The sequence below is a fragment of the Brachyistius frenatus genome, unplaced genomic scaffold (genome assembly GCF_029030835.1).
Source record: "Brachyistius frenatus isolate BFR_SWC_R1_liver_20210118 unplaced genomic scaffold, ASM2903083v1 Contig_56, whole genome shotgun sequence".
Taxonomy (NCBI): Eukaryota; Metazoa; Chordata; class Actinopteri; family Embiotocidae; genus Brachyistius; species Brachyistius frenatus.
In genome coordinates this window covers 2,148,148-2,172,155 of record NW_027210655.1, presented here as the reverse complement: position 1 = coordinate 2,172,155, position 24,008 = coordinate 2,148,148, and the positions used below count along the sequence as shown (strand labels likewise).

The following is a 24,008-nucleotide window of genomic DNA, read 5'->3' as shown; positions in this document are numbered from 1 at the left end:
TGTTTTTGTTTTTTTTACAAAAATGTAATAAAAACACGTTTACGTACACATGACTAATTAGACATTCATTTCAGTATGTGTGAATGCATTTGCAACAATATGTTACTGCACCTGCTGAAGGTCCTGGACATTCAAACATACTGAGATTGTGTCTAAAGTTGTCATACATATACATGTAGAGCTTAACCTACAAATACAGTGTGCACAAGCTAATTGAATTTACAGAATTTATTTGTAAACAGACCTAGTTGATATGAAAAGACCTATTAATCAAATTAGAGACTACGGCAGGTCCCGAGCTCATGTTTTGAACTTTGTGTGGTGACCCATTTGTTTGGGTGTATATGCTACTTAAATGATCTGAGAATACTGCAATAGCATAGAATTTGAACATAATTCACTGTTATAACCTTGAAGTGCAAAGCCTGTTAAATTGCTTTGTTTAGCACTTAGAATGGCCCGTCTAAACAATCACAACTGCATAAATTAACACACTGACAGAATTCCATTAACAACAAAAAAACAGCCAACTCTACAGTAATGACTTTCATTAGTTATACTTGTCGATGTGAACCGCATGACATTTGAGTTAACAAGTTTGCATACGATATTATGTATTTGCATTATTTTTTTTGTGTGGAAATTACTCATCATACAGCTGGTGTGGCGAGGATGGAGTTCCATCAGATGTGGACTGCTTTTAAGCTGTTTGGCAAAAATACGCAAAATGTCTGAGCAGCTGGCGGCTCACAGCGCACCGCCTCCCGACAGCTCTCCAGGCTGATAAGTGCTCTGACAGAGGTAAAGGGGATGTTCATTCAAGGCTGAGACTGTTAACATCCCCAGCAACCCAGAGAGCTGTGAAGTTGAATTAAAGAAACGCCGTCCTGGTGATCTAGAGCATTAATAACTCAGTTAATGTTATACAGTTTTATGCGCCTTGGTGCGATCAGGCGCGCAACAGAAGTTGTGCGCACATGGGCAAACATTTGTCTGTTTGAGGCATTGACCGAAAAGTAACCGTGGAAAAAAAAAAAAAGAAGTTCACACAGCGACAGAGGAAGGCTACAATGTCTACTGCCAGCAAGGGGAACATACGGAGGTCCTCCGGTGTGGCACGTGGACAGAGACCACCGGATTTGGAGCTGTCGACAACTACTTTTAATGCGCTTGAATCAGGAACACCTGTGGGCAACGACACGCTTTCTGGAAAAGACAAAATGCCCGAGGATACACTCCCTGTTTACTTCCACCCCTACTTGTCTCACCCCCGGATGTCCATGCGGATGTCGGTGTACAGCACCGGGGTCCGTCCACAACTCAGCCGCACCTACATCCAAGGACGCGTGTATAACTTTCTGGAAAGGCCGTCTGGCTGGAAATGCTTCCTGTATCATTTCACAGTGTGAGTGTTTTTATTTTCATAATCATACACATCCATGGGGTATTCAAGGGCATAATTGCAACTCTAAGATCCTAATTAAACAGGGAGTTAATTGCGGGTGTAGAGCCTTGGAAGTCCTCACTACAAAGAACTGTTAATCCTGTGAATTTGAGAAAGATGCAGCAGAGATATCACAGCACAACCGGAGGTCCCTCCAGGAATATTATGGGGATATTTTAGTCCAGCCATAACAGATTAAAAAATACCATATAATTCATCACAGTCAAGAGAATCTCAGACAAAATAGGCCCTCATAGGAGAACTAAAGGAATATTATACGGATCTTTCATTTAGGGGGAAGTCGTTTCCTCAGCATCACTGAGCTTTTAATTTTGCGGAACACTTCAAGAGCAGCACAGGGGCAGTTTTGGGTTGCATTTAGGGAACAGCAAAGCTTTTAAACCCATTCAGTCTGAAAGGGAATGGTCCTGTGTGCGTTTCCCTCCTAATAGTGAGAAACCACCTATAGTTTTTTGCAAAGAAAATGTAAATGATTAAGCTTGTAATTAATACAAAACTTGTGGAATCCAGTGTTTGGGTGGACTTTATTGTTTGTGCTAAAGCTACACTAACATGAAAATGTTCCTACCACCCAAAACTGATGTGGCAGTTTTGTCAGATGGCTTGAAAATCGATCTTTTTTTTTTTTTTTTTTTTTTTTTACACGAATGAAATGTTTTTCAGAGTGATAAATACTTAATACACCGCACAGGATACAGTTCCCTGTGTTTTTTTTTTCTTTCTTCTCGGTATAAACTATATCCAAGAGAGAACAATTTATAGGCAGAGGTTCAGGAATGTGGAATTTGATCTTCCAGTACACTCCCATGTGTGCCGTCTGTCCTGACTCACTGGCACTGATAGTAGGCAGCTTTGTGTGTGTGTGTGTGTGTGTGTGTGTGTGTGCGCGCTGTGGAGGAGGTAGTGGCCCTGCCTGCTGCCACCCTGTGACCCCGTGGTGTCGGGAGGGGGACGCAGGGGAAAGCAGCCTGTCGGAGCAGGTTAGAGTCTCAGTGACTCAAAGGGAACATGAGCAAGCACAGTGCAACCCAAACACGTTGGAGCGTTACCAAGAATAACTGCACGGCAGAGAAGCTTGTGATCTCTGTGATTACAGGAAAATCTTTACCTAATCAACAAGATTTTGGATACTGTATTTGTAGATTAGGTGCAAACCAACAAGTCGAGGTGCCTTAACCTTGATGTGATGCCGCTGCATGCTGATTGACAGGAAACACTACAAAGTCTCGCTTGAAATACAAAATCAGTGTTTCACCATGTCAACAGCAAATTTATTTTCTTTGTTTGTGTGTGTTGGTGGTAACTGTGTGTATTTTTGATGTTTCCTTTGCCGTGGCTGACATGTTTTCCGGTCTGTCATGTTCGGCATCGACGGTTCTTGTTTGCTGCACCTTCTCTCCACCCATGTGTCAGCCCATTTTGGCTAGATTTTAAACTTCCTGGCTTCACTAAAGGAATGTCCCTGTTGGCCTCGATGTTGAATGAAATTGCTTTTCTCTCTTCCCTCTGAAAAGTAGGCTGCATGATGGAGTTCCCGCCTTGATAATAAATACCGAGCAGAGTGATCACATACTGTAAATAGTCTGTGAAAGCAATGGTGCAGTTTGAAATTGAAATTTTTACGAAACATAGTGATAATACAGGGTAGAATAATGACTTTTGCTTTTCCAACGGTGTTCCTCTTGACATGAATGGCAGACAGAGCCAGTATTTGCGGGACAGAAATGTAGCGTGATTGCACCTTTTCTTGATATAATGCAACTGTACAGCCAAATCCAAGCTTTAACAACACAAAGGATGTTTCAAGTTAGAGTTAAAACATTTTTTCCATTTGAATAGGTTGGATTTGGCTGTGTATTGTCATGTATTTTCAACAAAACTCTCAGTACTACCCTCTGTTCGCTGCAAGAGTGTGGTGTTGTGATGTCATACCGGTGTCCAGTAGGTTTTTGGGGTCAGTTCACTACCTTGTTTTGCAAATGTTTGAGTCGGACAAAAGCAGTTCACAGGCTCAAACGTCACAGTGACCCGAAACCTTATCAGAGATACTCGTGTGTGTGTGTGTGTGTGTGTGTGTGTGTGTGTGTGTGTGTGTGTGTGTGTGTGTGTGTGTGTGTGTGTGCGTCGGCACTGTTGTGGAAAAACTGCTTGACACTCAAGACTTAAAAGAAAAACAGGAAATTAACAAAAAATGATATTAAGAAGTCAAACCATATTGAAGCTTTAGACAGAAAAGTTATTGCTTATATAGTTTATAAATGTGTATATAAGTATATAGTCCCCCCCCCCCCAAAAAAAAAAATCCAATTCCATGAGTCAGGTAAAGATAGTTGCGCAGTCTGTGAGAATACATAAATCAGAAACGTCGTAGCCGGCAAGAACCTTGCTGGGAGAGCGCCGTCCAACTTCCAAACGTTTGACCTTTGACCTTCAGACGCATGTTAACCTGGCCCACATGAATCACATTGCCATGCTCTGTTTGACACAAACATTCACACTCTCAGTTTCTGAGAGCAAATGATCACTTGCAAGTTAAATGAAAGCAACTGGTTGTGAATATATGATTAGCACGTGAATCATTGATTAATCATCCGCCTGTAGCTGAGTGTACCTTCACAGCACACTTATATGGATGTCAGTTTTAAGAGTATATTTATAAGGTCTCAGGTTTGTTTTATTATGGTCAAAAGAAAGGACTAGTGCATTTTCTCTGGGAAGGAACAAGATACATATTTAGCTTTAGGTATTTAATAAAGTACATCATGTCTTCTTGATAAACACCTTAAAACGAAAGGGCATTCATCCATCCATCGTTTATTTATTGTTCCTAATGTTACATTTAGGTTTTACGTGCTACAGTCTAACAATAAATGCGGTATTTTGAGTGTGGAGCAGCATGGTTCCATCAAACCAGAGGAGTCACAAGAAGAAAAAAAAAGAAAATCAAATCAGCTTTATTAAACTGAACCAGATATTCTGTCAAACAGTCAGAAGGAGTAAATTCAGACACATATTTGAATCATTTAACAACCAGACTAAGACATCGTGAATTGTTCATGTTTTCAGTTAGAGGAACATTTTGACTTTCTGTTTGTGTACTAACCAGGGAAAATATGTTTCCATTTTCAACTTCAACCACTTCAGTTCTCAGCACTCCTCAAACTCAGCCGTCAAACACATCTTCTCTGACTCCATTTTATAGGTAGCTGATATTCCCAGTGGAGCACAAGCACAAGGTCACCAATCGAAAATCCCATCTCTGAACTGGAAACCTCATGCTGGCCAAAGTTTTGGCTGCAGCTCTAACGAAAGCTTCTATCGACTCTGCCGTTGCTTTTTGATCAATATATGTTTTCTTCTCGTGATGTTTGACGGTAACAGCTGGTGACACGGTCAGCAGCGTCCCCACTAACTCTCACGCCGTCCCCTGCTTTGTCTCGACAGTCACCGCACAATAGACTGCGAGTGAATCTGTCCATCAATAATGAATAGGAGCAGCGCTTTGAGCTTTTGTTTAGAATTCAGCGGTGCCTATGGAGCTGAGCCAATGCATTATTTTGTCTGTTGCTCCACCGAGCTCAGGGCTGCCAGACAGAAGCACGCGGAGCCTGTGTTATCCGCTGCGTAGGGCTGGAGGTAAAGGAAGTGAAATGTGATGGCGCGGTTTAGCGGAGGGGGACTGACGAGTCAGACGGTCTCAGATGAATCAAAAGTGAAGCCGAAGTGCCCGCTCAGCATACTGAGCGTGTATGTTTACTGGCATTTCAAACGCTCTGAAATAAATTAAGCAGAGCTTCGCTGACAAATTACCTCCATTAGCATACCGAAGTGTGCGATTTGGAAAGTTTGATGCTCAGTTGTGTTTCTTTTGATCCTCTTTTTAACTGCCTCTGTCTCATTTCCACAAAAAAAAAAATGTAACAAATTACATCACATCATAAATTCTTTGACTAAATACGTTTTTTTTTTTTTCACCGAATCAGCCGTGCTTTTCATAACAAAAGAAATGTACTTTCATTTACACAAGCAGCGGACTATATTAGTCATTTTGAAGAAGGTGCTAAACTCCAGAGTCATTTTGCTTTGTTGTACTGTCTACTTGTTCAGTCCTTTCAGACAACACCAGCTGCTTTAGCCGAGGTGCACACGGGCCCCGAGCAGGGCTCTCCTCAGGCTTTTATCTGTGTTGACGTGTGCCGTGCACGCTCATGCCTGTGTGTCTATGGGTTAGCTTAAAGGGTGGAGAGGGGGGTGGGGGGGTGTATCTGGATTCCTGGCCAGTCTTCAATAAATTTAGCCTGTAGCATGTGGTGATAAGGGTCTTCAAGGTGCAAACACTGACTGGAAACTAACTCTCTCTGCACATAGTTTCCATCAAGTCTGCTCGTATAGGAACTAGAGGGATTCTTTGGCGCTGTTTTCTGAAAGTTTAAAACAATAGTGAGAGTCTAGATGTCAGAAAGGCAATTTATAAGAGTTTCTACAATGCAGCAAGTGCTGACATCTTTTAATGGGACGTGAAATCGGTCAAATATCTGCCGCTTTTAGGGAGTTCAGGTGCCTTTAGGTTTTACTCGCACTTAACCATTGAAGATGTCCTTGGAAAGACATTTTAGTCTGGATTTTGGGCTTTTATTTTCTATATATTTGAAGTGTATTTTGAGGCTGTACCTCATACGGTTACAATGGTTAGGCGCTGCTCTCGTTTATTGCTAAGTTAATTGAAATTTACATGTTGACACAGATACACGGTGTCCATCTCTCTGCTCTGCATTAAGACAACAGACTCCCTCTCCTCTTTCTCTTTATGTTCACTTGTCGTTGGCATTACCTCTGCTCCATTCCCCCCCCCCCCCCCCCGCTAAAGAGCAGCAATTCAATACTACTGTCTTGTATATATGTATACGGTATATTTGCAAACATATACAGCAATATACATGTATATGTGATTGAGTCGGTTTGTTCTGTCAGCTGAACATTGTCACAAGAATCCATTCGGAAGTTCTACCTTTCATCGCCACGTCTCACCAACGTAAATGAAAAGTTAATCAGTTCGCCCTTGCCTCGGAGCCAACCATTCTGCAAAATGTCATTTAACTTAATTATTCATTTTCTAAGATATTCTTGTAACAGACAAACAGTTGGAATGCCCTTACCCTTTTGTGACTTTAGCTCTGAGAGTGGAGGCAATATCACAATGCGAAGCAATCAAAATGTTCAAAGACTGCTCCTGTTGCATGCGAATGGGCTGCACCCCATGTGATGTTTCCCAGGATAGGGGACGCTATTACTTTTGTGAATAAGTGTTCCAAGTTACCTTTCTTGACCAGCATCAGCACCCAAGAATGTGTTTTTGACCACAGGTCTGGGAGCATTTGAAATTTGACCGTTGACTTGAGCGGAGAGCACACATCCAATGTAGTGTCAAAGTCGGGAAATCGCCAATGGAAACCAGTGAAATGCTTAAAAAAAAAAAGTCTACAGCAGTGAAATAATGTGTTAGTACTTAACTGTCCAAGACCAAAAAAGCCGCGTCAGGTCAGGAGCAGAACCAGGTGAGCTTTCGCCGTGGGTTTTTGCACCCTGACTTCGTCCCCCGGGGGTCGGACTGTCAACACTGAGTTCTACTGTGATGTTCCGAGACGTCTGAGACGGCACTCGGTGCGAGCGAAAACTGTGGCAACAATGGCACTTTGATTCTCCAGCATGCCACTGCTTCCACTCACAGCGAGTTGAAAATGTGCTCGTTCCTTGCCTGACACAACGCAGTCATAGTTTCTAATCAACCCTACTCACCGGATTTGACTTCCTGTGACCTTTTTCTTTTCGAGTGGCTCATCACTCGCATTGCAGTTAGCCTTGCTCCGCCATCTTCCTCCACCACCGTCAAATTAAACTGAATCTCTCACTTTGACTTTTATGAACAGCTGTGGAAATAATCAACAGAATTTCTTCGGTGTTACGAGGTACCTTGTGCTGACCTTTATAAAAACAAGCTGCTTTGCTCAACCAAATTGACAAAAAATATGGTCATGAAAATGTTGTATTTTTGTTTGGGAGTCAAAAACGCAAGGTCACATGAATGCTGCTCTTATTTTTTGGTAAAGTGTCACAGCAGCTTGAAGCCTCATCTCACAAAAGTATTTTTTTTTTCTTAAATAGGAGTTTCAGACAACTTATTGTTTCTGCATTTAAGACACTTGTGACCTTGAGAGGGATAAGGAGAATGTTAAAGAGCAATTAAATGTTGGTTGATAGTGTGTGTGTGTGTGTGTGTGTGTGTGTGTGTGTGTGTGTGTGTGTGTGTGTGTGTGTGTGCGTGTGCGTGCGCGTGTTTGCCTGTGTGCAAACCAGTGTGCTCATTATTTGACAAGTATATCATGTGCTTTGCATTCATATGGTTGAGTTCAAAAGGTTCACAGTATTTCCCCCAGAGGGCTGTCCTTGAATGTTTGCTGAAATTCAGCGAAATGCTTTTCATGGTAAAAATCTAAAGTAATGCGATGCCGTCTTCAGACTTTCTCCGAAAGTTGTTTGGCAGCTCAAACTCAAACCAGACACCAAAGTTGACTGATGCTTTGCAGTTTGAATCAAAGTGTGATGTGTTGACATAAATATGAGGTGGGATGTTGCAATGTGAAGCGAGGAAATTAGTGAGTGCATGACTGGAGTGATGACAAGTTATGCTTAGATTTAAGTAAATTTCCATTTATTAGCCACTAGGATCCAATTGGGCTATGCAGTTAGGTGATATAAGAAAAAGATAAATAAGAATGACCTCCAACACAAACACCTCATTATTCTAATCATGACTAATACATGTTCTGCTTTGTTTCTTACAGGTTTCTCATTGTTTTGGCCTGTCTGATCCTCAGTGTCCTCGCTACCATTAAGGAATTCGAGAAACTGGCTCACACAACTCTCTACTGGGTGGTGAGTGTGAAATTGTATTAATAAGAAGAATAGTACTTGAGATTATCCTGAAAAACATTGTTTCATGCCGAATTTGTCTGTTTGTCACGAATAATAGGACTGTCCTCCCATAAAACAACAACTCTAAAGGTCATTTGTGCGACAAGCTTTCTAATTGAGCACCTCTAGCTGGGGTGAGACAGCACAGGTTTCGGAAACACATTTAACAGGACAACTGTTCTATTCAAATGACAAAGGTTTGTGTAATTATGACGAGAGTAAAGGAGGAAATCGGGCATATTGCTGGTGGGTAAGTGGATCAATGAAACATTGAACTTTAACGCTGGAGTTTTCTGTTCATTTCCCGTTCCAAAAGTGTTCATTGTTGTAACTATAATGACAAAAGACAAAGCTCTAACCTTAACCAATACCTTATTTTAACCCAAACTCTGATGCTTCTCTCAACTTAACCCACAAACTGAAGTTGTTTGTGTGCCTTAACACGAACGAACATTTCCATCACACATCATAACAGGGTCACTTATTTATTTCTTGACGGTGATTCAAGAGTTTATCTGAGGCTGAGTGCCTGCTGCCAGTTCGCTCCTGTGGATCGTACAGACTTTTGACCATAATAGAAGACTTGTTGTTTTGAATCCAGTGGGTGAACACCGTAGCACAGGGAAGGCACGCTCAATACTAGAGATATTGATCGCACATCTGGATGCTTATTGACCCAGTGACCACTTGTGAGACTCGCTTGCCGGAGTTGCAGCTTGCTCAGTTTATGAAGTTGAGCACTTAGAGTCCTTTTGTTCCTCATGGTCTCCTGTAAACTTCCTGTTGATATATGGGGGGGGGGGGAATAAAGAACCACTGTGGAGATGTTGACCACCACTTCAGCATGTATCTCATGTCCTATCATATCTACCCACACGCTCACATGGGAACACATGCAGTGTAAATGAGAAGCACATTTCCCACATTTTTCATTTGCATCATTTTATGAATTTACTGGACAATAATGTCTCCTGATGTTATTGCTAAAACTAGGAACATTGTCTTTGTCGAAAAAGGACAATTCTTGTCCTACATTTAATGGTGCTAGGGAAAACTTTGCCGGAAACATTTTGCTAGATCTGCATGAAAAAAAATGCTTTATGCCGTGCCATATAACTAGCGAGACTACAAATAAAATATAACACTTTCATGCAGTTCCACAGTATCTGTATCTTCATGCTTGATGGCCGCAGTGCTCCATAAAAAGTAGCAACGTGCCAGCCAGTGTGAAATAGGAAAAAGAAGCCCGCTAGCTAATGTAAATAATGCAGGTGTCACAACATTAAAAAAGTCAATCAGTTTTATAGATATTTCTTATTTAAGATGCATGCCACGTAGTTGTTCGGCCTGAAAGATACACCGAATGCGTTTGGGCAAAAAACATTGAATGCAATCACAACCATGTTTGTTTACCAGAAAACTCCCCGGTGTATCTTTAATGATCCCCATCAGTAGTCTGTGAACCACATGCGTCTGAAAGATCGAGGCAGGATAATGGGGATTTGAAAGAATCAGAATCTCGGGAGCAACATTCACCTTTTTTCTCCTGACAGCACTGTTTACTGTGTCGATACAGCCTGTAGCCTTTTTCCTCCTTCTGCCGTCTCCTCATCTGATCTTTCCTTTTGATTTCCATCATCTGCTCCGCACTTTTGTTTTGTCTGTTTTTCCTGGTTGACACCTGCTAACTAGCGCAACTCTCATATATTCAGTCTTTCAGGAGGAGTTTTGGTCTCATTCTTTGCTGAACAACTCATTTAAATAAATACATTGATTCAATAAAAAAAAAAAAGGAGTTTTTCAAATTACACACAGTATTGGATAAAGTTTTTCATTTCTATCCCAGTTTTGTTTGGGAACAAGTATCAAACCTCAGGGTCTGTTCGAAAAGTAATTGTACTTGTCGATTGACCTAACCGCTGCCTCACCAAAAAACAATTCAGGGACACTTTTGTTCAAACTACATAAGCGCTTTTCCAGCAAACAATTTCAATGTGTCCCGCTGGCCTCTAAAATCAATTGTAAATGGGATAAACTTAACCCCCGAGACACCATCTGCTGAGCGCAGGAACTGTTTGGGTGATGGGTGAGTCGCTCAAGCTCAGATAAAAGAAAACCCCAAAGAAAGGATAAAAAGGGCTCGAGGATTTTCTTGGAGGAGGACTGGAGCATGCCACGTGTGACAAGTTCACCTTGGCCAGAGGATAATAGGATAAAGTAGTCATGGTGTTTTATGAGCGGGCACATCAGAATCTTAAATCCTACAGGTTCATCATTGGATTCATATAGAGGGGCTTCTACACAGGAACCTGTTTATGGGTCAGATCTGGGATTAAAAAGTGTACCTACTATTAGGTAATATCATACTGTTATGAAATATTCTGCGCATTTACGGCCAAATGTTTTCCTGGCTTCGGTTCACCCTCTGGAGAAATTTAATCTTCTTATATTTCTCTTCTACACAGATAATGAATAAATTACATTTGCCGCTAAAGCTACCAAAATCTCAAACATTCATCTTCTCCATCCTCCATCCCAATGGGATTGTTTTGTACTATGCGCTTTCTAGTTTAGAGATTTGCTCTGACCCTGCCACTCTTTCATTCTCTCCTCCCACACCGCAGAAGCATCTCCTTTGTCTTGTTTCTTTCTTACTGCACGCTCAAGGTTAACAGAGACCACTCTGTTCTCTAGCTGGAGAAGCAGCACTGGCTGACGGTGGTTGTAATAGTGTGTTTGGCCAGATGCTCGGCTGCGTGCCCAGAGGATGCACGTTCTCAGAAGAATTTATTTTTTGGGGGATCCAAAGTGCTGTGAACTATTTAAAGTATCGTTACATTTGATTTCATTCGGTGTCATACTGCCAAAGGTTCCTATCTGTGTAAGATGTTTTACTTGCGATTTCCTGAAGACCATCGAGTTACTCATTATGCAAATGACTTTATTCGAATGAAAAAATTTGAAGTGGAAGGATAAACGAGGGTTGGTGGAGAAGGAGGTCAGAACCACGGGATGTAATGAAGGTCGAACACGAGGGGATGAACGGAGGGTTGAATGGGGACTCGTGATTGGTTTTAGGTTAACACGGTGTGGAGAGGTACTCAGAAGTGAGACTCAATGCGGGGACAATGACTTCAGGAGGTATCCTAGATTTATTGGCCCCCCTGTGCGTCCTGTAATGAGAGAAGGAAGAAATGAAGCATAGAGGGGAAGCGTTAGAGGGGTGAGGGAGTTGAGAATATAAGAGACAGAAGAGAGAAAGAGGTTAGAAACGGGTAGCTGGATGAGAATGAGGACTTTGCGCCTAAAGCTACAAACCAATTTTGGAAAACTTTGGCCCAATTTTAATGAAATTTGGTGGAAGGGTGTAACATGGGCCAAGGGAGAACTAATTAGGATTTGGAGCGAATCTGAATCACTGTTCCACTCATTATTTTTCACCATCATTACCATCACGAGATAGCGTTCGTTTTACTTTACGTCAAATATTCTAAAATCCTCTAGATGCTCAGTCGTGGAAAAAACATAGGCATGCCTAGATATACGATGCTCACTATGCACATTCATGGGTGCCAGTAATTCTCTGGGATACACATGTACTTGCTCAAACTGCTCAGGTGCCCTTCGTGTTGAGTTTCTGTTGAATCTTTTCTTGAGCTCTGCTAAACATACTCTTTATTATAATACAGGGCTGTTTTTTTTTTTTTTTATTATGAAAATTGCTTGGTTTAAATCCGTCTTTACTAACTTGCATTCTTCTTCCCTACCATTGATGGCATATTGCCACACATCTAGGCTCGTTACCGCCACCTGCAGTTCATTGTGCGTATTGAATCACCTGTGTACAATAGTGTCCTCATACATACAAAACAATCACAACGAAACACAGATCCACTGGCTCACTTCTTCAGTTGTCTTGTGGTAGGAGTCCTCATTATTCTGTGCACTTTTAGAATTGATCTTCCACATTGGCATAGAATTGAGCTTCACAGATCATTGTTAATTGTGGAAACAACAGCTGAAAAGCAGTCTAAATTGTCCTTCTTGTTCCTTCATGTTTGTTAATGTATTGCTTCTTTTTTTTGGAGAGACCATTTGTTTTTCAACCTTGAAGTAGGCATTTTCTGTGAATAAATAAAGAAAAACATCATTTTACATATAAGCCTCCAAGAACACAATTTATCAGTCCAATTTTCATTTTACAACATGCTATTCTACATTCACTGGCATTTTATCTTTGGCTCTGATGAAGAAAAACACCTACAATAATTATGAGCTGATAAAGTCTCCGGCTGTACGACATCATCTGCCCAAATCCCTCAGTTTTTTTTTTTTTCATCTAATCATTCATTGCAAAAGGATTGTGTCACCATTACAAATCCATGAGAGGCTATTGATTCAGTTTCAGACAGCTTTTTTTTTCTTTTTTTTTTCAAAATGCTTGTCAATGATTAAGAGACATTTGGAAGGTAATTGCATTCTCATTCACACCAGTTCATTAATTTCCACATGTTGGTGTCATTGTGTGCTGTAATTGATTTTTGTTTTAATCCATTTGTCCTCAAGGAGCGCAGGAGGAAACTTACATGGAAGTGAAACAGAGCGGCTTTAATTGAGCAGCTTTATATGTATGAGGCTCGTGTTGAGCATCGGCCACATGCTTTTGTGACTTGTTTCAGTTACTGTTGCATGAATGAAAAAGAGAATTAGGAAAATAAGAGAAAATGAGGGAGTCATTCAGCTAAATATAAAGCTCATGTCAACAGCCGGTTAGCTTAGCTTAGCATAAGGACTCAAAACGGCCCGTTTCTGTAACTAACATGTCACTTTTACATTGCGGTTTTGTATGGCTTAAACAAACAACACATGTTAATTAGTGGGCATTAAAGGTGCTTTCCCGCCTCTTTCCAGTCATTGTGCTAAACCAAGTTAAACTAACAACTCTCCAAAATTCTTAACCATTTCTTTTAGTAAGTAAGTCGTTCAATTTAGCATTGTGATCTATCATTGCAAATATATTTACTTTTTTTTTCCGTTGCACAGATTATTCTCCCTTGTCAAAACCTACATTTCCCAAGATGCAACATTTGGCAGTTTAGTTTCAAATGTTGTTGTTTTTATGCTGGTAGCTATCGTAGCTTTAAGCCACCTTAATGCAAATGACCTTCCTCATGCGGAGTTGATGCTGACTCAAATAACATGTCCAAAAGAATTTGATCAGATCTTCCCCAAGTCTTTCTGGTGGCAAAAAGATGCATTTCACATACGCGGTAGTATTCTCCCGAGACCTCTCAACTGACTTTAATGAGTAAAATCAATAACGTTCCCCTTTAAAATCAACTATAGACAGATAAATACCATCCAACAATTTGTCAGGATATATAATCCCCTTTCTCCATCTGGTGAAACAAAGCTGAAACAAAGAATTTAATCATCGATGTGGTACAAATTAAACGGTGACCGATAGTGAATGAGAATCAATAACCTCTAATGAATCGGTGACATCAACAAGTTTCTTAGAGAAGCTGCACATAACAAAGAAAATTGCATTAATAATTAAACCGTACTCGTTTTAAAACAAACTCCACTGAAGTCTGAGCAGCTGTTCAGGTATTATTGCACTGAATAACCTGCAACAATATGTTTTTGTTTTTCTTATCCACCTGTCCTTCTCCGTCCCTTGTCTAACAGGAGATCGTCCTTGTGGTGTTCTTCGGTGTGGAATATTTTGTCCGCCTTTGGTCAGCAGGCTGCCGCAGTAAATATGTTGGCATCTGGGGCCGACTGCGCTTTGCCAGGAAGCCAATATCTATTATAGGTAGGAACACAATCGCCATGCACGCGAATATCTACACACCGGCACACAAACAGACGTATCACTCCCCACCCACACACAGTATTTAAACAATATCTGTAATATTCCCCGAGCCTCATCCCAAAATGAGATATCCAAGACAAATTCAGCATGAAATTAAAACTGTCACTGCAATATTTTTTCCACCTTCAGCTTTTTATTCTTAAAATTAGAGCCTCCAGGTGTTTTTTTTTTTTTTTAATATATGCAGCAATGAATATTAGCATTCATGTCATTTGTAACCCTTCTCACCCACGTTGATTAATAGAATAATTTTGAAATAAAAACCATTGATCATTTCTTAATAGAGTACTTTCCCACTTTTGTACTTTGTTCTTTGACTTTTCTAAACTTCACCAAGAGGACAACACCTGCTCTCCTCGTACTGACTACTCACTATACTAATATACGTCAATATAGATTATTCACGATCATGCTCATGCTATATTTATACTTAAAGCCTGTCATTCTCTGTTATTACAGATCTTATTGTCGTTGTTGCCTCAATAATTGTGCTGACAGTGGGCTCCAAAGGCCAGGTCTTTGCCGCCTCAGCTGTAAGGTAAAAGACCGTGTACATACAGGTTGAGAATATATGGGCCAAAAGTATGTAGATGTGTTATGTACACCCGGCCCTTTTTCAACATGACAGTGCCTCCCTGCAGAAACCCAGTTTGTTGTGGAAGTCTGATCTAAACAGAGTTCTGACCTCAAACCCATCCAACACCTTTTGGGGATTGATTGCTCAACTGTGAGCCAGGCCTTATTGCTGGTTGTTAGTGGTGAGGGAGCACATCCTGCAGCCAGGCACTGGAATTTCGCTGAAAGCTTCCCCAGAAGGATGTTATAGCTGCAGATTAAAGCCCATTATTTTGACGTAATTAGGTGTCTGCATACTTTTGGCCTTATTATGTGTGCAGTGTTTCCCCTACCATCGTCTTGGGAGAAAGGAACAAAAGACAGAAAAATACGAACACATTCGTAGAGCTGCAGTTACGTCTAGTAACTATTTATTTACGTAGTGCCTGCGCGGTCGTTTCATTTCAGCTCAGTATAAGAGTCACTCATGGATTGGGTTTTTTTTTGCCACTGAACGTTGCTGTGTTTCTCTGCTCTGCTGTGTGTCTGCGCCTCGCAGATGCGCAGTACAACAGGAGGTAGACGTAGGCGAACGTTACTGGAGTTGATGAACTACACTCGTTAACGTAACTGTAAAGAAACGCGCAGTTAAAGCTTCAAAATAACAACGGGCAAACCCCGACCCCAAGCTGCAGAAAACCAGACCAGGGAGCTGCTCTACTTGTGGGAGAAACACTGTGTGTACATGCATTTGGTGTGCACACATTCTCAGCATTATTTTTTTTAAATTATTTTTGTTTTACTTTCCAGAGGGATTCGCTTCCTACAGATATTACGTATGCTTCATGTTGACCGGCAGGGAGGAACCTGGCGTCTCCTGGGCTCCGTTGTCTTCAACCATCGGCAGGTACACAATTACAGCTACCAACACCACTAACAGGGCTTCTGATTATTATTAGAAAGCTGCAGGCTTTCCGTCTGGGGATTATTAGCCTCTCCTCATGTATTATTTCTCCTTACCATACGAAGAGAAGGTGTTCGTATGGGAATACATCATACAGCTAAAGGAGCATTCAGCAGAGCACTACAAGAAAAGCACCGCTGTGGAATAAGTTTTTTTATATATATATTTTAAGGTTATAGGCTCATCTGCTTGAGGAGGCTGTGTCTTCCTCCAGGGTATTATTCAGCCGAGACGCAGAGGTGGCTGCAATGGTCCCCGGTGGCTGCAGCAGTTGTCTTGAACGTCCACATAAAAAGAGAGAGAGATGAGGGGGACAAGGACGTTACTCATCCAGTACCACCTACTGCGTGCTTTCCTGTATTGGCCTCGGCTGATGGCCGTATTGCTCCCAGCAGAGGCTGCTCATCAACAGACCCTGACCTCAGCTGTAAAGAAAGGGAGTGTTGGTGCAGGGGAGGATTCGGGCTCTTTCCCAAACTGATTTCTGACTGACTGTGGAGCACACTTCAGGTCGAGGGTATAAAATAACAAGCAAAGTTTGGGAAGCACTTGCCATGGAATAGGAAACATCTGCCACAACTGGTACTGCGATGAGGATTTCCTGGTAACCGGTTGTGTTCTATTTCCTTATAAATCCTCTTCAAGCAATTACTATGTTCTACGTAAGAGATGGTGCCTTCTTTAATAATGAATTGAAAGGTTCATATTACTATACAGTAATTGAACTGCACATTTCGTGACTTTGAACTCATCACGAGAAGGAATGCTGCTTTCAAATGGGGTCGGACTTACCGTGTCTACGAGAAGAGTCCATGTGAACGACCCCCTCGTGGTATTCACGACATCGGAACTAGAAATTTTCTAGAAGCCTTGAGTTTACAAGTTGTGACATGTTTGCTAAAATGTACAGAAATGACAGAGGCCATATGGCAGTAAAAATTTTCTTTGGATATTAAGCCAATAAATTATAATTTTAGTCACGTAGAGTTTGTCTCAGTAATTTAGGTAATAGCCTGCGTCTGAGGAAAATGTTGATCTCCCCAACGGCCTCATTTGTTCCTTCTGCACTTCCTGCCATACGTTAGTGAGCTCGCTAAAACGTCAGCCTCTGTGGCTTCTAGTCGCCGTCCATGCTGCTGTTGCCTAGCAACTGTGTTTTTACCACTTGAACTCCAACCAGATGGCGAGCACAACTTTCCGTGTTGCAACCACGAGCTCACAAGTTCCATTTGAATGCAGCAGAAGTATAGAGGAAGTAGTTTCCAACCTTTTTGGCTTGTGAACCTTTAAAACAAAGCAATCTGCTGGTGAATGCCTTAAAGTGTTGAGTTCAACCCAAGAGAGCTTTTTCCTGCTCAGACTGTTTGATTTGAAGTATTTTTGAAGGCCTAAAGACAGTAAAGTATCCAATATTTCAGACAAAATAAGCAGAAATTCAAGAACATATGTAATTTATGAAGCTGATATATTGCACTTTTTTTTTCTGTATTATTCCTTTTAATCATCATGTCACCCTCCTTCATGTGGCTCTAAACCTGCAGTTTAGCCTGCAAGATTGGATTTTAATTCACATTGTGTCTCTTGGATTATCCAGCACCTGTTTCCCATGTGTTCGGGGTAGTGGGGAATAACAAGTCGCCACTGAATGATGCAGACTATTTGAGGGTTTCAGCGTCCAATTCCACTCACACACAGGATGGCCCTTAATGTGGTTCACCCTTCGCACAAAGTCATGGATGGAGTGGAGGGTGAATGTGTGATTGACTCTGGGAGAGGTCTGGTTAAAGTCAGTCCTGATTAAAGGCATCAGAAGTTGATCTGTGTTACACAGAGGGACCTTTTCTGTGAGAACTGCTCTCTTTGTATTCATGTTTTATCTTTATTCCATTTCACATTGCTGCCATTTTGGTTATGCAGTAATCGTATGCTCGGTTAAGGCCCCATACAACTCCTACAGCCACAAGGAAAATACAGCGTGTGCTCGTAGTGCAGTTGAGGTCAAATTACCATCAAGCAGCTGGACTGTGATGAATCGCGTCTCCATTATTTGTTCTTCGGTGATTTCCTTACTGTTCCACAGAACTGTCTCTTATACAAACACATGAAACTGCCAACCCTCTGTGTTAACAGCTGGACTTTTTAGAGTCAATGGAGTTTCATTCACTCCAATCAGCATCCAGTCTCCGTGTTCTAACAGCATTTAAATACACACGGCGTAGCAGCATTCTAGTGCTTGTGGCTTGTAAACACAATTTGCACAGTTGCTCCTGGCTGCTTCGCTGGCAGATGGGAAGCAAAAGCACTTCCTGAGTGTTTGCCAGGTCGCAGTCGCAGTAGCAGCAGCAGCAGCAGAAGCAGCAGCAGCAGCAGCAGCAGCAGCACACGGACTAAACCTCAGGTAGAAACTCGAGGAAAATCTACCCAAATGCATTGAAAATATGTTATTTCCAAGAATGAGGCATTTATAAGTTGAAAGCAGGGACATTATTCGACAGTGTCGATGTCCAGAAATGTCCAACCATTCTAGATAGAAAAGTGTACCCATATGAAGAAATACAGACGGAGATGTGGAGTACTAATGGGCCATAAGTAGTATTTATTTAGAGTAATGCAGGGATAGGGTGTATTTTGTTTCACTGGAGCCAAACATAACAATTCCCTATATTTCATTTGCAATCATATGGTGCTGCTTCTCTTGGCACTGTGAAAAATCTCAGTGTGACAGTTTTGGGACAAGACACGAATAAGAATTTCGCTCATCAGGAATTCAGTCCAATTTAGTGCGGTGAGTGCTGCTGCACTCTGAGTTGTTAAACACAGTTTAAATCACGTAGTAGGTGAGTGCACTTAGAGAGCTTTTTCATAAAGCGCTCGTCCAATTAAAGGGAGACAGGATAAGAGGCGAGCCCAAATAGACCTCGAGAGCGAACCATAGACAGCTCCTTATTAAATCTGCAATAAGATGCTTTATGGTTATTTTAAATACACCTGGAGAGATCAGCTGTCTGAATTTCAGACTAATTTATGATGATTTACTGCCCATCTGAATTCAATCAACAGCCCTCCAGTGGTTACTGATTATTATTGAATTTAGTTGAAACTGGGACCTCCGTGCATATCCCGGCAAAATGCAGCAAAAACAGGTGCTTCTCGGGACATCAAACTTCCAAAGAACAAAAGGGAACATGATACTGAACTTACTTTCAGTTACAACCCAGTTCCACTTATGGTTCCTTTATAGCTCCCCAAGGTATATACAGGTATAGAAATTCGTTTGTGCTAAAGTTTCACTGCAAAGTTTTTATTGTTAGTCATTTTTACTCAACTAAACCTCTAGACATTTAACTCTTGGCTCAGTCACAGACAACCCTGAACATTTTGTGACAAAACTATCGTGAACATTTTAATCTAGACTCAGTCAAAACCAAGAATGAGTGACAAAATGACAGGTTTTATGATTAAGAATGCAGCTTTGCATTCACCTTCAGCTCATGAATGAGACAAGCCAGTCCAAACGGCACCAATCCTCAAAAAAATATTTTAATCATTTTATTTACACAGCACATGTACATGAATATTCACATCCATATGTCATATTATTAAACACCGCCGCGTTAGGCTTACGACAGTTAACTGGCAAACCGATATTAATACATTTTGGCAATCAGGACAGATTACGACAGATAGCATGCATAGCTTCATTATATAATCGTATTATTTTCTTTCAAATGTTCTCTTTGTTGTTTTTTGACTTTGTAATATGTAATGTGTTGGTGTGTGTATGTCAGGAGCTGATCACTACGTTGTACATTGGCTTTCTGAGCCTGATCTTCGCATCGTACTTCGTCTACCTGGCAGAGAAAGATGTTGAATACGGGTTTGATAACTACGCTGATGCTCTGTGGTGGGGTGTGGTAAGTATCTGTGTATTTTATTTGTGTGCGTGTCCGTTGAGTACTTGTAAAACAATCTGTGTGAGGACCAGTTGGAGTTTTTAAACCATAGGAGTGAGGACATTTTGGACTGTCCTGACTAGTTTTAGGGTTAAGACCTGGAACACACTGTCTGCTTGACGTGAGCGTTACCTTTGACATGCTTGTTCGGCTGTGTGTGTGTGTGTGTGTGTGTGTGTGTGTGTGTGTGTGTGTGTGTGTGTGTGTGTGTGTGTGTGTGTGTGTGTGTGTGTGTGTGTGTGTGTGTGTTTATTCAGCGTCACTCAACTTCTGTTCTGTGTCAAGCCCCCAGCGTCATCATTGTTGTTGTTTTTTCCTGTTTTTAATCATGTTCAGGATATGATATAAAACATAACCAGATTAGTCATATTCCTTTTATAAATCTAGCATCATCCAGGTTACTGTTCATCTGTAGCGTGGTGGCTTTTGACGCCTCAGTCTCAGTTCTATACTGAAGAGCGTTCACTTAACAGCTGTCCTGTTTTATGATCCATTTTTCCTTCATCACACATCTTGCAGTCTGTACGCTACATCAGCATTTCTTAAGCAGTAGAAGTGTGTTTTATAGTTAAATACCTCAACATTAAAACACGTGTCCTATAATATTTCCTACCGTGTTTTCCATAATATCTATACAGACATTGACATCAGTGTCAATCAGACCTGATCCCGACATCCCATTGTGATAATTTTCTAAATATTGTGACTAGATTTTACAGAAAACACTGACTTTGTTGTAAGCTGTGTTTGAGCAAGTGAAAGGTCAGATATAGACTCTGTTTTATCTGTACTACTGTTGTTTGAGTAGGAGTTGTGTGAAAACCCTTGGGCACATCCAGTGGGCTGCTAATACGAGCAGCAAAACAAGTAGTGTCGAGAATATGGGATGAAAATTTATTTTCGGACAATAAGTCACCACCTACTCTTTTTCAGGGGCTCTGATATTAAAACAAATAAAAAAAAAAAAAAAAAAAACTCACGCAGCCAGCAGAATCAACAACTTTTCTCATATTCATGATAGTATTTATTTTTTATTTTTTACTACATTTACACGTTTTACAGCGTGATTTCTATCTGATACGGGGTTCATGCCCAGCACTCTCGATCTGTTTTGGGTACTCGCAGTGAATGAGGCTGTTAGTGAGAGTGGAAGAGGTGAAAAGATCAGAGTTGTGTTTTGGAGATTCTATGAAAACAGAGGCCTCAGACGCTAAAGGCTCAAAGCAGATTTAACACAAACAACAAGAGCCAATTCGAAGTTGTTTGGTCATGTACGTCACAAATCTGTCTCGTACAAAGACACAGCATTTAAACAATTCTCAACAAAACTACTAAACAAGTTGCATTTCCAGTATTTTACTCAGTTTAAAAAAAAAAAAAAAAAAAGCATGGCTTGTACTGCTTTTTATTAATCAGACTAGCAATATACGGCTCGACGGATGGCAATGCTGATCCATCAGTTGGTCAGTCACTTTAGACTGAAATAAGTGTTTAATGGGTGGCCGTGACTTTTTGAAAGACCACGGATGTTCTGCTGACTTTGGTAATCCCCTGATTCTTCATCTTGTGACACCATGACATTCACATTTTTGGTCTGGAATTAAATGTCACGATAACTATTGGATGGATTATTGTGAAATTTGGTATAGACATTCATGCTGCCCTCAGGGTGAATTGTAATAACTTTGGTTTAACTTTGGCTTAACTTTTTTCTCTTAAACTTCTCATCAAGTACCATCAAAAGGTCACAGTTTTGAATTGTTCAATACTTTGATTTAATACCTGTGAAATGAACACTTCCATTGCCCTCAGCTGTACTTTAGTTTAAGTGCCAAACAGCAAAATTATGAGATTACGGCCAAAATTAGCTCAGAACTATTCCATTAAAAATCAAATAGTTTGCGCTTTATCTTCTCTTCATCTAAATTTTTTGAAGGAGTTCCACACAGAACATTTTTTACGGCTGTAGTCGCCTTTGGCAAAACTCCTGCGCGATCGCAGTTGGTTCTTCCTCTCCTCATGCTGTTTAATGGCGACTGACAGACAGCTTTTAGGTTCATTACCGCCACCTTCTGGCAGTAGTAATGCATTACAACCAGTTGCTGGTAAAAACAGGGGAAAAGGGGAAGAATGATAGTCACAATTGTTTGTTTTTTAATATTTGAGTGACTGATTAAATGACTTCAATGACAAATATTTGAAAATCATGTTCCATCCCTACATGTTAGCAAACTGAAGTTAGTATTCAGCAACATGCTTTTTTACTCAACATTAACTACACCCTCATATGACTCCTTTACACAGTAAACTCTGACTGTGCAGGGTGTTTGCCAGATATAGCTTCTTGTATTAATAGCTGTGTATTTATTTTTTTTTTTATCTCCAAGGTGACAGTGACTACGATTGGCTATGGAGACATAGTGCCACAAACCTGGATTGGGAAGACAATTGCATCGTGTTTCTCAGTGTTTGCCATTTCTTTCTTTGCCCTGCCTGCAGTAAGTGGAAAGAGACATTCCTGTGCAAGGCCATCTTTCAGGGCGAGCTGTCTTATTTGTGCTCGCAGTGTTGTGTTGAAATTCTCGCAATCTGTGACAGAATTGTTTGAAAACCCTTTTTCTGTTTCGTTGAGTTTCAGGCATCAAGAAAAACGACCTAATTTAGTCTCCAGTGTATCTATGTTTCTCCTGTAAACCACAAATGTATTTATCAAAGCAGCTCTGAAATGTTTTACCGGCGACTCCAAAGATTTGAAAAAGATATTTAATTTGAACAGTGTTAAGACAAACTTGCATTATACTGTGCTTTAAGTGGGGTAAAGATGTTGACAAGCCTTAAAATGGCTGTATATCGTCCTGTAAAGGTTATTGATCAAAATCAAAAGCAGAAACTCCACACATGACTGTCGGACCTCAAAGTTGAGTTGCAGAGAAGATTAACATCACCATTAACTTTGAAACGTAGCTAGGGTTAAGTTTGTAAAATTTTGGAAACATACATTACAATTAGGCTTGTGTCATTTCCAGGATCAATTTATGGATTACCTTTTGTTCAGTAGTCACAATAATGTGTTTAAAATGTCTAAAACAGGTCAAATTATTCACGTTTAGTTAAGCAAAGGTTGTTCAATCTTCACATTTTAATGTATTAATTTCTGTTTATGAACACAGTGAATAATAGACTGTTTGTGCCTTAAACCGCACATTTGTGTGCATTTCTGTTCCATGCTGCTGCTGCATGGAAGTGTGTGGTGAAAACGGAATTAATAAGCAGCAACGCTGCTGTGCTGTTGTTCACAGGGAATCTTAGGCTCGGGCTTTGCCCTGAAGGTGCAGCAGAAGCAAAGACAGAAACACTTCAACAGACAGATCCCTGCAGCTGCCTGTCTCATTCAGGTATTTGACCAAAAAAATACTCAAACACAACCTCAATACAGCCGGGGGTTGGAGTTGTCTCTGAGCTCCAGTCTTATTATTGAGACCATCCTTTCATGTATTCTCTTTTTCTTGCATGGTAGATGTGCCGGCATGAAATTTGTCCTGTCCGACCAATATATTGCTGTTTTCATGCCCCTCCAGACATCATGGAGATGTTTTGCGGTGGAGAACTTTGATTCTGCCACATTCAAGATGTTTTTGAGAAAGCGATCCAACATCCCTGCCTCCTATCTGTCCACCCCCAAGCCCAAGAAATCGGTGCGTAATCATTTTACAGAGTTCACTGTGGCTGCTTCGCATACTCGGTTTCCAGTTTGTTAGGTACACGGAAGTGAAACTAATGTAGTCTGAAGCAACTGCCCTGCAATACTGTAAATCCTAAATTCATGAAGGTAAACATGTGCAGGTCCGTTTTGATTTAAGTTTATGGTCATTTTGAAGCCTGCAGTTTGCTTTGCTGTGGCGTTTTGATGCTTCACAGAGTTGTTTCTAATATTCAGTCTGCTCTGATTGATGCAAATCTGATTTCTGATATTGATTCAAAACGATAGAAAGAGGTATCTTACAACAGAAGTTGCAGTCTCTTTAACTATTTTGATCTAATAAACTAGCAAAGTAATGTATTTGCATTCATTGATAGCATTTCTAAAGTGGTGCTAGATTTTGTTCAGTAAATTGTAAGTTTAGCTTGAAATCATAGAAAGAATGAAATAAGAAATAAATTGATGAGATAAAAAGACAACAACTCCACTCTCAGACTGACTCGAGGGACTAAATTAAGAAC

At 40.7% G+C, this 24,008-nt stretch overlaps 1 protein-coding gene across 1 annotated transcript in view; it reads left to right on the top strand.

The window, feature by feature from the left end:
• The first annotated feature begins 871 nt into the window (after positions 1 to 871).
• Positions 872 to 24,008, top strand: part of kcnq1.1 (potassium voltage-gated channel, KQT-like subfamily, member 1.1) — a 36,326-nt gene continuing 13,189 nt past the window's right edge. Inside the window, exons 1-9 of the mRNA XM_069705436.1 lie at positions 872 to 1,405; positions 8,308 to 8,398; positions 14,129 to 14,255; positions 14,775 to 14,853; positions 15,681 to 15,777; positions 19,623 to 19,748; positions 22,175 to 22,285; positions 23,087 to 23,182; positions 23,366 to 23,482. Of these exons, the coding sequence (XP_069561537.1) occupies positions 1,071 to 1,405; positions 8,308 to 8,398; positions 14,129 to 14,255; positions 14,775 to 14,853; positions 15,681 to 15,777; positions 19,623 to 19,748; positions 22,175 to 22,285; positions 23,087 to 23,182; positions 23,366 to 23,482 (1,179 nt within the window). The 5' untranslated portion in view covers positions 872 to 1,070. The remainder of the gene's footprint in view (positions 1,406 to 8,307; positions 8,399 to 14,128; positions 14,256 to 14,774; positions 14,854 to 15,680; positions 15,778 to 19,622; positions 19,749 to 22,174; positions 22,286 to 23,086; positions 23,183 to 23,365; positions 23,483 to 24,008) is intronic.